The sequence below is a fragment of the Abrus precatorius genome, unplaced genomic scaffold (genome assembly GCF_003935025.1).
Source record: "Abrus precatorius isolate BTA unplaced genomic scaffold, Abrus_2018 Scaffold8, whole genome shotgun sequence".
Lineage (NCBI taxonomy): Eukaryota > Viridiplantae > Streptophyta > Magnoliopsida > Fabales > Fabaceae > Abrus > Abrus precatorius.
The window spans coordinates 35,326,307-35,340,699 of NW_020874428.1; the positions used below are offsets into that span (position 1 = coordinate 35,326,307).

General features: G+C 32.9%; 3 protein-coding genes across 3 annotated transcripts; 1 reads left to right on the forward strand and 2 right to left on the reverse strand.

Moving 5' to 3' along the window:
* The first annotated feature begins 640 nt into the window (after positions 1-640).
* Positions 641-2,367, forward strand: LOC113848129 (probable amino-acid racemase). Its single transcript, XM_027477518.1, has 2 exons — positions 641-1,428; positions 1,836-2,367. Exons 1-2 carry the CDS (start codon positions 736-738, stop codon positions 2,124-2,126), a joined length of 984 nt encoding a protein of 327 aa, XP_027333319.1. The 5' UTR covers positions 641-735; the 3' UTR covers positions 2,127-2,367.
* Positions 2,368-2,792: 425 nt separating this feature from the next.
* On the reverse strand, positions 2,793-7,904 carry LOC113846183 (nudix hydrolase 19, chloroplastic-like). Its single transcript, XM_027474163.1, has 6 exons — positions 7,278-7,904; positions 6,606-6,746; positions 6,412-6,516; positions 5,874-5,973; positions 4,352-4,444; positions 2,793-3,354 (listed from the first exon to the last, which is right to left on the reverse strand). Exons 1-6 carry the CDS (start codon positions 7,752-7,754, stop codon positions 3,056-3,058), a joined length of 1,215 nt encoding a protein of 404 aa, XP_027329964.1. The 5' UTR covers positions 7,755-7,904; the 3' UTR covers positions 2,793-3,055.
* Positions 7,905-9,879: 1,975 nt separating this feature from the next.
* Positions 9,880-11,948, reverse strand: LOC113846184 (zinc finger CCCH domain-containing protein 39). The gene is made up of 2 exons (XM_027474164.1): positions 11,042-11,948; positions 9,880-10,197 (listed from the first exon to the last, which is right to left on the reverse strand). Exons 1-2 carry the CDS (start codon positions 11,811-11,813, stop codon positions 9,920-9,922), a joined length of 1,050 nt encoding a protein of 349 aa, XP_027329965.1. The 5' UTR covers positions 11,814-11,948; the 3' UTR covers positions 9,880-9,919.
* Positions 11,949-14,393: the final 2,445 nt, after the last annotated feature.

A 14,393-nucleotide genomic window follows, 5' to 3' on the forward strand; every position in this document is an offset into this window, starting at 1 on the left:
AAAACAGAGAGCTACTATTTCATAGGCTAGGGCACACCAAAAAAACTGAGGAAGGATTGGCAGATGAACTTGATGTGCCTTAGATTTGATCAACACTGGACACAAAGCACGCGCGTCAAACATTCATTGCTTTCTATGCCATTGTAGAAAAAACAAATAATATCTAATAATTCAGTAAGACAAAAATGTCACATTTAGTCGAAGATTACAAGTTCCCCGTTGTTTTCATTCATTCACTAATCTTCTAAACCGCATACATTGGTGTAGCCTTGGCACTCGTAGAAAATTAATAATTAATATATAATACAAATGATATCGGTAGTCAATTATGCAACCACTAAAAGACATACATGACAATTATGTTGATTCCATAAACACTATCACTAGAGAACCTTATATTAGATATAGGCTATATAAGGCACTGGCAGTATGGGAGGGTCACCTACCGTTCTGCATTTTACTTACCATTAATTATTATATAAAATGAAACCTTATACTTTAATATATAAGATCCTTTGGGGTAATCTGAATTATTGTCCATTTGTCAGAGATCCTGTTTTGGGGAATCAGCTCTCAAGGTTCGCTGTGACTGTGACAAAACTTTCATGGGCACTTGTCAACTTTTCACTGATGATGATGATAAGATTGTGGAAAGAAGAAGATCTATAGATAGATGTTCATAATTCAGAGGGCAAAAGAAAAAAAGAAAATCTTGTAGAAACTGGGTTGTTAGAGATGTTAGAAAGGGCAATATTGATGTCCGTACAGACACTGAATCACCCTCAATTTCTGAGTGGTGATGGCTTAAGAAAGAGGACTCAGACTAGGTGCAAAGCAAGATCAAATTCAAGTACAGCTTTACAGTTATCTTCTGATGAGAGTGGAAACCATGCAGAGCAAGGTAGTTCCTTTATGAGATGTCAAAGTTTTGGTTCCATGCTAAGCCAACCAAACACTGTTGGTGTTATAGGAGGGGTATCCGTTCTATCAACTCTGATTTTCTTGGAAAAGATTGCATGTTTGGGCTCAAGAAATGGTAAAGAATGTCCTCCTTTTGTTGTGTCCAGTGATCCTGTGTTAAGCAAAGTTCTTTCATTGCGTAGTCCCTTTTATTCTGCAAGGAGCAGGATTGATAATATCAAATTGAATCAGGAGCTGGTGATTGAGAATTTGAGGTCCAAAAGTGACTTTCTTCAGCAGTCTGGAGCTCGTGGTTTAGCCATGCCTTGCCATCTATCGCATGCATGGCACAGTGAAATATCCAAGGATAGTTCCCTACCCTTTCTTCATGTTGGTGAGTGTGTGGCCATGGAGCTCAAGAATGCCAAGTTGAAGCCAATTCATGCTGCAGGTACTGTGAGGATTGGACTGCTGACTACCGATTCAATTTTTGTTGCTAGTTATTACCAGGAGAAGCTTCAAAGTCAGGTATTCATGATTTTTCGTCTTAATAAGGAGTTGGGATCCTCTCGTGTTAAAATTTACATGACAAATTCATGAAGTTTTGTATCTTTATCTTCTAATAAGTGAAAGTGTGAAACCATATAAAATTTACACTTTTTGTTAACCTAGTTTAAGCATCCAAAAGTAATAATTTTTTATTAAAAATAAAGTATTTATTATGCTTTTGTATCTCTCATGTAATAAATACATTATTTTTTTAATGAAAGTATATTATTTTTGTATGTTTAACTCAACTTAATGACAGAAGTTAATAAAACAGTAAATATTAATGATAAAAAAAAAAGGGAAACACAAAATTTGTACACGACATATGTCACATGAAAGGATCTTTTTCCATCTTTTGGGCATATGGTGATAAAGCTTATCTGCAGGGATTTGAAGTAGTGTTGCTAGACAAAGCAACTGAAGAACACATATTGGTTCCTGCAATGGAGGCATTGTACAGAAAGGACATTGAAGGGGCGAGGAATTTACTGAGAATTGCAATCCATGTTCTTTTGGTCATGGCAGTGAACGTGGTGATTTTGGCATCTGATGATTTGCTGGGGGTTCTCCCTCACAATGATCCTCTTCTCAAGAAATGTATAGACCCAATGGATGCTTTGGCAAGGTCAACTATAAACTGGGCAGAAACAACAGCAAAGGTACACGAGAAAGTTTAGCATTTCTTCCTTCCAAAGCCTGGCATAATAATGGTTGGAATATTTCTGTAGAAAGAGAAAACGGTTTCACGTAGAGACAATTTTCCCTTTGCCACCTGCACCTTTCTTTGATAGATAGAAGAATAAAAAGAGAATTTGTTGTGTAGTTGAGCGTGGAAATTGGTTTTTACATTTCTTGCCAGAATAACATTTGATAACTTGACAGTTTTAGCTTGTCTGCAGTGCCTTTTTGAATATTGGCGTGGCTTAGTATGCACTAAAACTCTCTTGCTAGCTCCTTTGCAAGTATTTGAGTTTTGGTTTGTCATAAAATCATTCCATGTGATGGAAGGATATGCTTTTCTCTGTTTCATATAGCCGGATAATACAGACTGAAATAATTTGTCACTTGCCAATCATGAGAAATCTTGAAAATGTTGAAATGCAACGGGTGATTCTCAACCCTCCTCCAGAACATAGGAGGCATAGAATTTCAGAGTTCAACAACAGCTCTCTTAAACACGACAACCTTGCATAAAGGAATCCTACTGAACAAGCATAGGAATCACATGATAGGCCTCGTAAATACTTGCTAGAACTAGAAGAGTGCATTGCTACCCCAAAACTCTGGTAACACAAGATTAAGATCAGTTACAAGGTAAACAAAGAAACAAGATGTAACTATAACAGAAAGCAGATGGTCTTGTATAATACTAATAAGGTTCAGAGATAATACAGAATACGTGTTGTACATGAAATAATAATGCAAAATCAAAAGTCAAGCTCTCCAATAACAGAAGTGCAGAATGTTCAAAACGATTTGATGGGAAAATTCCATCATCGGCACAGAACCCCTATACATTCTTGGAGATAAAAAGATATATTATACTTCTAAGTAATAACATAAGCTTTATTTCCAAAGCTTCCTTGAAAAAGAATTTCAGTCACTCCTACGAATTTGTAATACATCCGACAGGTTGTTTTGAATTGCTTTCAACACCATTTCCTACATTTTGATCTGAGAAAGCCCAAGATGAAATAAGGTGATGGGCTATTGCAAAGGGTCCAGGAACAATTATCGAAGCATGTTCATCAGCACTTTCCACGGTGAAATCTGCAGCCAAACTCTGATTCTTTTCTACTCGCTTACACATTTGTTCCACCTTTGTTGCTGCAGTTCTTTGGGCTTTCTTGTATTTAGCAAACGTCAACGCTTTTCTTACATCTTCCCTACTGAACCACTGAGCATCTAGACAAGGAAGTTGCCGAATCAGTTGTTGCAGTTCAAATACAAAAGCGAAAGAAAATGTATAATGCAGTGTGGGGGAGGAAGTGAAAGATTTAAGATGTTAAATCACTGCACAATTATTTTTTTTCATGAAAACATGCCTCGAAAATATTAAGATAGTTCACATTGCCAAAATAGTATTTATAAGTCTCAGGCAATCTTCCCTCCTTGAATTTAGACCTGACCCATTTATAATACGGCAGCACAGTAAATTCAGTCTTGATGTTGGGAGTCGATAAAAAAAAATAGTATTGATGTTGGGACCCTGAAATGTTTAGTGCTGTAAGTTTCATCCTCCAGATGTCCAGTCTTAGGTCTTAAGTGTGAAGGAATGTATGTTAAAATGTCTTGCATCAAATTCAATTATAAACAAAATAGTCCTTATCAGATTTGGGCTATCTTCTTTTAAGCTAGTTTTTAGTGTAGAGTTAGATCTAATTAGTTTTTAATAATAAAAATAACAAGGATTGCAAACAGAAGCGAGGGAAAACAAAACTAAAGTTAAACAGTATTTTCTTAACTTCTTGTACTACCTTATATTCTTCCCACTCTTTTTTCAGTTTATTCTTAAACAAAGAAAGATTAACAGTGATTTATGATTTATCATATATACCATGATTTCTCATGATATCTGATCATTGTGGATCAACAACTTGGTGCATATCATAACATAGAAGCAAACATCATGCAAGAAAATAAATAAAAATCATCAGCATAGGTCAACTCCAAATGAATAAGCTTGTGTACAGTCATACACCATACGTATGTACATTGTGCAGCTGATATTTCAGCCACAAAAGTCGGCACCTGTACAATTGAGAATTCAGCCACTCCCGAAACTTACATCTACAGAAGTCTGTCTCACGAATAGGTTTTTACAAGCAAACTCACCATTTTAAGCCATGCATGTAAATAATGGGCAGGCATAAATTCAATTATACAAGGGAGGTCAATGTACCTTCTAACTCTTTCTTGTCCACAGTTATTTCAAGGGATTTTGCATATGCAAAGAATCCAACCATCAGCTGGCATGGAATACTATTTGGTCCAACTAGCAACAAAAACAATAGAAATTGCTTTAGTAATAGACAAAAAAAGAAGGAACATAATTATAAATTCAATAACAAAAATAGTACAATACATGTAATTATGTTAATTCATCGTTACATCAGATTTTATATTCCTATACTTCTGAAAGCTGCCTACATGAGAGAAAAATTAAGAGTTCAAACATATTTAAGATATTAACGCTGATTTAAGTTGCTTTGAACAAGACCGAACCACCACAGAACTACCAGCGTTTAATTTGGAGAAAAGAAGTCATCCACATCCTCCAATAGCCACATGAAACAAAGGAACATAAAGCAAGGCTATAAAGAAATGGATGGAATCAAGTTCAATTGTTAATACCATGGATGACGGGTGTATATGAGTTAAGAGCAAACTATTTGAGCATTACATGCTTAACCAATCTTGTTTATTTACCTAAAGTGTTAAAGATGTTAGTATAAAATCAATCATAAGCCATTACCTAATAAGTTAAGCTTTTGAGATGGCCGGTTCTCAATAGAGCCTCTACCATCAAGCCATTTAGAGTTTGACCCTTGTCATACCCATTCTTCTAATAAGAAGTTAATTTCAGTATTAGGTGGGTGAGCCTGTGCCATTGTCTATATTTCAAACCCAAAAGACTCTTGCATAAGGAGGCTTGAAAGAGATAATTTAGGGCTCTATCTTTCCCGGTCAACATTGTAAGAAAACTGCAACTATATAAATGAATCAAGCTCAAGCTTTATATGCTTGATATTAAAAGCTCATGAATAGTCCCCTTAACATACATGTGTTTTGTTTTAAAAAAAAAAAAAAACATTTGTGTGTTTTCACAGAAGTGAGCATAAATACCAAGCAAGTAATAAGTTTTACTTAAGGGGAAAATTACAATTTGTACCCAGAAAATATAATAATTAAAAAGCAACTAAAATCTGTAAGATCGTGAAAGTTATCTTAATATTGAATTATGAACCGAAGTAAAAAACTTTTATTTCAATTTTTTCTTCATTTTCAATCATAAATGAGTACTAAACACAGAACGAATCAACTAAAAAGATACTTCAAGAAGATATTTGATAAAGGGAAATAAAATAATCAAGTCATAAATGGGATAAATGAGCTGAACTTATACTTTATGGTATTAAACAAGCTGGGATCAAGTTTTAAATTTTGCTAGTTTAAATAAATGAGTCAAACTTACATAACTTGTTTCTTTGACAAAAGCCTGAGTTTAAACTCAGTTTGACTCAATTTGTTTTCACCCTGGTCAATACTATACAAGCAAAAACATATCCAAATAGCAGAAATTGCTAATAAAATTTTAACTCACTGTTATAAACCCCAATGTTATTCATGTAAACAACAAATAAATAATAAATTTATAAAAGCATAAAGTAAATTAACATTAAGTGATTTGGCATAAGTTATACCAGGCCATGGCTGAGAACTGTGATATACAACTTCTCCCACTTCAATACCAGTCTCTTCCCATGTTTCTCTTCTTACAGCTTCCTCCAAGCTTTCTCCTGGCTAAATACAATAATAGGGTATGAAATTTGTATATAGATGGAAAGAGGGTCAAAATAAACACAACTAGAAAATTATCCCTGCAAAAAAGTGAATTCTTATGCTAATGAAATCTGGCTTTACAGGCATCACTTTTCTTTCTAAGGACCTACAGTCTTTTGTCTATCAGAACCTACAATACTTACCAATTAAAAGAACAAAAGGAAGTCCAAGAATTTCAGACCACATAAATGGGAGCTTTTTAGGAACAAAAACAGACAAATGTCATTTTATGAAAAGGAAATATCATGACCATTGCTTGTTATTGTACATGAATTCAAATGCCTTTCTTCTTTATTTACGCAGATAATGAGAATAAGCTATGCTGTTCAGGCTATAACAGAAAAAAATCTTTCGAGTCCCTACAAAATAGAAAGGCCTCAAAATTGTCAAGACACACACCTCTGTGAAACCTGATAAGCAGCTATACAATCGGGGTACAAGCATCGGTCGTTTTCCCAAAAGAGCACGGTCACTCCCTGTATCAATTACAAGCATAATGACCACCTGCACAAGATCATGTTACCAAAAAGCACTTGAGCAAACGTTTGATAATCCATTTATACATACAAAACTTGGAACAGAAGATAACATACCGGGTCAACACGTGGATATATCCTCTTCTTGCATGAATCATTTGAACATTGCTTCCTTCTCCCAGCTTCCATGGGGACTGTTTTCTCCCCGCAATATCCACAAAATCGTGAAATATTATGCCATTCCAGCAGTGCCTTAGCCTGGCCAGGCCAAACCCACTAATTAGGAAGTTGCATTGACATTGCCCTACCATTATCATACACTACTCACTACTATAATAATTTAATAGAAGCCCACCCTTCTAAGATAACTGCTGATTTAACTCCTCTAAGATAACTCTGCACTGTGGAGTGATAGTCACTGATTGAAATAGTTGAAATTGTGATACAACACATACATGTATAGTGCACAAACCTAAATCTGATAACTATATAATTGCAGAAAGCTTCTATAAAAACTTAGTATTTAATACCAAGGAATGGAGAAGGAGTCCGATAGATTCACAAGCAACACAAGCTCCAGCAAAAATTACTTGGATAGATCATGTTAAAAAATTCGGTTTTTTACCAAAGTACGTGTCAAAAACATTAAATACACCCTGTAAATTACCATTAAAAATTATATATTGAATTTTTTTAATGATCTTAAAATAATAAATATTTATTATTTTTGACAAAATCTTTCTACTCTTAGCTTTTTAACATGGCCAGATGCATAAAAAATTAACTTACATGACCTGCAATAGCCAAGTTTCCCATTGCTTGGGAATCGGCCCAGTCGGTAGCCACCATGAGCGTTCGAAGCTCCACAAAGCACAACTCCATGTTGCTATCCAATTCAGGTACCTTAGCGGAAACATCGATTGCCCAGTAAACGGCGTTGTCCTCTGCACTCGAACCCAGATACACCAACGAGTCCACGCTCAACTGGGCACCGGAATTCTCAAAAATGCCCCTGAGATCGTTCAATCCAATCCAACCCAGATGCCAAATCGGAGGCGAGTCGCCGGTGCCGGCGGTGGAGGAGGCTAAAGGCCTCCCATTTCTGAAAGGCAGCACCTTGAAGCTCGGGGAGGAAGAAGAGAGTGCGTTGTTTAGAATTCTGGAGTTGAGGGCTTCGAGAGCTTCTGAGGGTGAAGAAGCTTCACTCGAGAATTTGGAGTGTAGAGGGTTGCCGGCGAAGGTGTGAGACTGAAAGTTTATGAACATGGTGAGGGTTTGAGAGAAAGCTCTTGTTAGAGACAAAGGGGTTTGATGGGAGATAGAGAATTTTGAATAGGATTGGATAGTAGGAGAAAGGAGGATAAACTTCAATGTTTGCTTCCATGGTGATTGGGTGTAGGTGAGTTTTGAAGGGTTGAAAATGGTAAGGGTCAAAGGGAACCAAGAAAAAGTTGGTGGTGACAGGTGAATGGAGAGTGCATGTGGTATCGACACGCGTCATATGGTAACCTGGGGTCCCACTTATGATTTGGCTGACTACAAACCATGAAAAAAACCAAACTAGGAAACCGTGACCTGTCCTTCCTCCCTCCCCCGTGTTTGGTATCTCTCAAGGGGAGTTTATATATATATATATATATATATATATGAACAGTTGAAACCCGGTTTGGCTTTTTTTTTTTTTTTTTTTTTTTTTTTTTTTTTTTTCATGTTATTAGAACTTTTGCACGTGAAAATGTCTAATAAGTCATTTTCTTGCTTAAGAATCCTCTACATTTTTAATTAAGAATTGTAGTTTTCAATCTAAATTTATTTAAGTAAATTTAACAAAAGTGATTTTACTTTTACTTAAAAAAATAAGTCAGAAAATTCATTTAAGCTAAAATTGTAAAAAAATTTAAAATTTTCTTTTCTTTTTTAAATTATAAAAAACTTAAAAAAATATTTATTTTTTTATTAATGACTATCTAGTTATTAAAAACTCTAATATATATTATTTTATCAAATATTTTGAATATATTGTTTAGTATCCTACCTATAGTAAGCATTAGTAAAGTAGAATTATTTAGAATTAAGTTAAATTGTTAAAAATACGATAAAAATATAAGAATAATAACTTTAAAAAATAGTTGCAGTGTTACATATTCTAAAATTTTAAAATTTTTGTAGTATGATTATAATATAATATTGTACAAAAATTTCTCAAAAATTTTGTAATTTAGAGAAAAAGAAAATAATAAAATTTTAAAAATTTGACAATTTTCACTTAAGCAAATATTTTTAATTTAAGCAAAAATTAGTAATTCGCTTAAGTAAATTTTTTAGGGTTTAGGATTTAGACTCCAAATTACAAAAGCTACAACACTTACACGAGCTGACTGCGTATACATTGCAACACCAACATCAACTCTGGCTCACTCATTTGTGATTGAGAGATACGATGATGAAAGAATTTGATTTTAATTTATAAGAATTTTGAAAGAATTATACCACAAAAGTTAATTGTGGTAGTTGAAGGATTTAATATTTCATAAATGTTATCTTCGAGATTCAACTCTGGTACGTTGAAGTTAAATCTTAACACTCCTATATCACATAACTCTAAACTCGTTAAAATACTTGAGAGTCTCATTAAATTAATAAATTATATATCACCAACAAAGATTGGTTTAGTTGGTAAAGACTAAATAGATATCCTATAAAATTGCAAGACGTGAAGACTTCAACATGTGTGTGTATATATATTGATACATTGGATATTTATTTTCTTGTTTTCTACACACTTGCATGCTTATAATTATTACAAACACAAGGAGTAAGAAAATGTTTTACATACATGCCCAATGCTACACTTTTATTATTATTAAAAAATCTAGGCTCATCCTCTTCATCCTGAAACTCGCATAAAACTTAATGAGATTCAAATGTGTCGAGTTCTCAACATTTCTTTTACATACATTGTGAGCATTAACATCTGTATAAAACTTTATCCAACGTAAAAGCTTAAGAACAATATATGGTACAGTGGAAGGAGGAAGAAGAAAATATAAAAAACAAATGCAAAATTATCACAATTCGATATACGAGTAGAAATAAAATAATATAATTTACCTCTTTAAGGCCTGGATTTGGGTTCAGAAATTTGACAATTGTTGAACCCAGCCCAGAATCCCACACAACGTTCTCAGCAATTGATACTTAATCACCAATGTGGCTCAATTCTTAAATCCATCAAAATCCAGATGTACTGACAATTGCACATCTCTAACAAGAAAACTATAACAATTATCAGGAAAAAGAAGTAATAACAAATAAATCTATGAACTGATCACCATTAACCAGTGATCACATTTTCAAAATTCTGGCTGCAGGGAAGAATTCAATGTGTCCTAATCGAATTTTTGAGTGTCTTCAAGAGCACAAATTTCAACTCAGATCTCCACTCTACTTGGCAAGTTGTGAGCAAGAGGTAAATCGTCAAGCCAATCACCATAAATTCGATTGATTTTCTTGGGTCCTTTCCACTTCAGTAAATGCTTCTTACCCTGCTCCTCTTCATTTGCTGGAGGCACACTTGCTCTGTAGCTAGGAGGGGCATCATTAGCAGAAACTGATGTAGCTCTTGGTACCGAAGGAACGGTAGCTTTAACTGAACTTGCAGCCCCACCTGCAGTTTCTGCTTCAATGCGTCCAGCAGGAACTTGTAACTCTGATTTGCAAGACAAAAATACTTAGCAACCAAGCAATTTTAATTGTTAAAATTGCCGAACTTCTCTTGTATATATTCCATTCACAATAAGCATATACAAGTTATCACATGCTAATGAAAGTACCTCCAAAGTATTTATGAAAGTATATAAAAATTCCTAAGCCAATAATTAGCAGAAATTAAGGGAGCAAAATGCTCAGATAAGCTACACAAATAATATTATATTCAGAACCATGAACAAAGGTAATGTCTCCATCATATGATATATGTGAAGGACATAAGCTATCAAGTAGACAATATTATATGGATCAGTCAAGCAAGAATGTGCAACTCTGCAAAGTGAAAGTAATTTTAACACCATACTATAGTAATCCACTTCCACTACAAAATGGAGATGGTCAACAACTTAATTCTTGAAAAATCTAGACATCTCAATCAGAAAAAAAATCCCAGCAACAGGGTTTATAGGTAATTCCGAATTTCATTCATATGTGGCGTATGCCTCAGACAAGATAATCACTAATCATAAAAGATAAGTGATCAATTACTTTTAAACTGAATTAGCATCTGTTGCACAAAAAAATACAAAATGATCATACACAACAACCAAAATGACACACATTCAAGTACATAATTTGAATCTTGTTTAAGCAATGATCTCTTTGAAGGTCAAATCACAAACAAGTGCAACAACGAGAAAATCACAGAAAATGAACTTATTACAAATCATCCAGATATATCACAAAACTGAATTCACACTATGGAACATAACAAATCAAGAGACAGTAGCATTCATTCATGGTAGAACCAAAACCAATATAAAAAAGGGTGAGGGTATATCTACCTGCTTGTCCATGAGCAAAGTGACAGTCATCTCCAAAGGGGCAGTTTCCTGTTGTCTCCCACTTAATACACAGTTTAGTCTTCCAATAAGTAGACTTTACATTCCCCCTAGACACATTTAAGCCTGTGTTGACAGCCCTATTACTATCTAAATTGTCACAGCCATCACCATAGGACTTTGGGGATCCATTAGTTCCTATGCTTATAGCTGTGCTCTCCCTGAACCTCCCTGAATCATCCCTGAACTTGGCAGGGTCTTCATGAAGAAAACTACAGTTATCACCATAGGGGCAATCCTCCCCATTGTAAAACTTCTTGCATAGCTTCATCCTGTGTATGATTTTCTGGTCATCATCCCAATTCCCAGACGACGGCCTTTCTTCATTGCGCAATCCAACGAGTTCTTGCCAATTTGGTGGTGGCTGCCTCATGTCTTCAACCCCATGTGCGAAGTTGCAATTCTCACCGTTCCTACAAGCACCAAGTCTGAACTTTGCACAAATGCGAGTCTTGAAGAAAATGTGGCTTGTTCCTTTGTTGGCTGTGTTGTTCTGTGGATGCTGATTGATCCTTGGAGGACATGCCATGCCATTGGAGTGGTTGATATCACAAGTCCTTGCCCTCTTGAAAGAAGGGGGTTGATCATGTGGTGAATGTGGCTCCAATGTTTCATTGTTCATTGGGAATTGAAGCCTCACTTCAATGGCGTCTGTGTTTGTGGCAAATGACGGTGGTGACATCATAAAGGATGGAATGTGGTCAGAGAAACTCATGGCGAATTTGTCAAATCGCAGATTTTGATCCAATTCTATCAAATTTAGATTCTTTTTTGATTTGATTCTTGGTGATCAATCAGATCAACATTCAGTGGACATTTTAGAACCAATTGTGTGTTCCGCGCAGAATGATCAGTGATACCGAACTGAATCAATAACTTTATAAAGTTCAAAACACTGACATTCAATCAAATGAAATTCGTAATCAAATGATCAATGCTGAACACCCCAAAAAGAAAAAGAAGAACTTTGAGCTGAGGCCAGTTTCTGAGAAGGGGAAAGATCAAATCAACAAATTTGGATGACCCGGATGAGAATCTTGGAAGAGAAACTAAATGGGACATCAAATAATGAATCTTTTTGGGGATTGATCATCAACGTTCATGAAAAAAATAGGGAAGAAGAGAAGAGATGGAATGCAGGGGAGGCAAATGCGAGGTTTAAGCCTTTTGTTGGCATATAACAAAGTCAAAACCCTAGCCGCCTATCGAACCGTGATTGACCGATGGAAACCCAAAAGAAAAAATCAAACAACAGAAAATAAAAACGGATTGTGTTTGGAGATTAAATTGGATCGATCCGATTTAATCTTATTTATTTTCCTATTTTATATCTAAACATCTTATTTTATATTTAAATATTATATAAATATTAAAAGCAATTATAATTATAATATTCAAATGCATTTAAATATTTTATAAATATAATTATAATATTATATAAGTAAAAATACATTTATCTTTAATTTGTAGTTTTAATATATCCAAGAAGTGTAATATTTAAGACAGTTTTAAATGATTTAATTAAAATTAGTTAAATATATTTATTTTTAATTTTTAATTTTGATATATTCAAAAGATGCAATGTTTAAATAATTTTAAATTTTATTATTGAAAAGATAGAATTAAGAAAATTTTCAAAATTTAAATTAAATATTATAAAAATAAAAATTATAAAGTTATATATTATATTTTTTTCTTTCAAATAATTAATATCTTTATTAGTAATAATATTAATATATACTAATCAATTTTAAACTTTAAAGTAATTTAAACATTATCATAAAAATTTTATAAAGTTATTTTTTTATTTTATAATTAATAATTATAATATTATATTATGACATAATAACTTATCCGTATCTTTTATTGTATTTTCCAAATCTCAAAGTGAGAAAGAAATTATATTTTATTTGGTATGTATAAGGGAAAGTATATGTTATTTGTTTGAAATAAAATTCCTCTAAAATGACACATACTATTTCAATGCTTTCTGACATACAATTTGAGAATGTACATTGGAGGATAATACTTTCAATCATTCATTTGTGATTTTCTTATGAGTTTAGAAATAAAAGTAAAGTTAATAGCGTGATATGATTTTGGTCGATGAAAAGGTGAAACTGTTAGATTTCTTTAATTGAAGTGCATAAATTTTTTTTATTATTTAATTTAATTCCTTCATCTCTCATTATTTCAGAATTCAATGATTCATTATACTATTAAGAAAGATATTATATTAGGTTATAAAAAATTACTCCATGAAGGCAATATGTATATCATGAAAAATTTTATGGTAATTACTTCTCAAAAAAAGATGCAAACCACTAAACACAAATGAAAGTTAAATTTGATGGCAACCACCAGAGTTGTGGAAGTCAAATGTGACATCTCTTTTAACTGATTTGATTTTGTTTTATTCTAAAAAATTTTAAGTGGTTGGATGACCTATATCTAATTGATGAGTTACTTTTTTTAATTCTAATCGCCTTCATATTTAACTATGTATACTACTTTATTATTTTAAAAGAATGTTTGACACGTGTTCAATTAGATGTCATTGGTCATGTGGTTAAGAAAGATAATTTCAAAGAGACAGCAAAAATAGAAAGAAAAGCAAATATATTGATTTGATTCTCAATAACTTGGGGTGAGTATTATTTTAAAACATATTTTAATGGTTAAAATATTTGCTATTTATTTTCTACCTTTGATTACTTTATACTAATTAAAGGTTATATTATATTGAATTTGTTTTGTATGAATTAGAGAATTGTTTGCACTTTATGAGAGGAGTTTGCATGGTTAATTTTCTAAATAATAAAAATTCTAATACTTTACCTGTTATGATTATTCAATTATGTAAAATAAAAATATTTAGTGGTATAATTTTTATCTATATTGAACTCCTTTTAATTGTGTGATAATTATTATTATCAATAAACTATATTTCATGATTTTTTTAAAAACTTTAGGCATATCAAATGCTTATAATGGGACAAAGTTATATATCAATCATAACATAAAAGAGACTTTTAATTATAAAAATAAGTATGCTTTTTAATTATTTTTTATTTATAGAGGCATCATTATATTTTGTACAATGTTTTCTAATTTTGTTAACTTATAAGCTATCTAATTTGTGGTATAGGATGAATATAAATGATGCAAGTATAAGTCAAATATTAAGTTAGATGTATGGGTACTCTTCTATTTCAATGGAAGATAATTTGCTCCAAGCTCAAAGAACGACCATACATGAAATAATTGAAACATATTATGTCTGTTTTGTATTGAA

Excerpts from the sequence above, each read along its gene's own strand:
- LOC113848129 (XM_027477518.1), top strand. The coding sequence starts at position 736 with ATGTTAGAAAGGGCAATATTGATGTCCGTACAGACACTGAATCACCCT. Across the intron at positions 1,429-1,835 it reads AGGAGAAGCTTCAAAGTCAG|GGATTTGAAGTAGTGTTGCT; the intron begins GTATTCATGATT and ends GCTTATCTGCAG.
- LOC113846183 (XM_027474163.1), bottom strand. The coding sequence starts at position 7,754 with ATGTTCATAAACTTTCAGTCTCACACCTTCGCCGGCAACCCTCTACAC. Across the intron at positions 6,517-6,605 it reads TATATCCACGTGTTGACCCG|GTGGTCATTATGCTTGTAAT; the intron begins GTATGTTATCTT and ends GATCTTGTGCAG. Across the intron at positions 4,445-5,873 it reads CAGTTCTCAGCCATGGCCTG|TTGGACCAAATAGTATTCCA; the intron begins GTATAACTTATG and ends TTTTGTTGCTAG.
- LOC113846184 (XM_027474164.1), bottom strand. The coding sequence starts at position 11,813 with ATGAGTTTCTCTGACCACATTCCATCCTTTATGATGTCACCACCGTCA. Across the intron at positions 10,198-11,041 it reads CTTTGCTCATGGACAAGCAG|AGTTACAAGTTCCTGCTGGA; the intron begins GTAGATATACCC and ends CTTGCAAATCAG.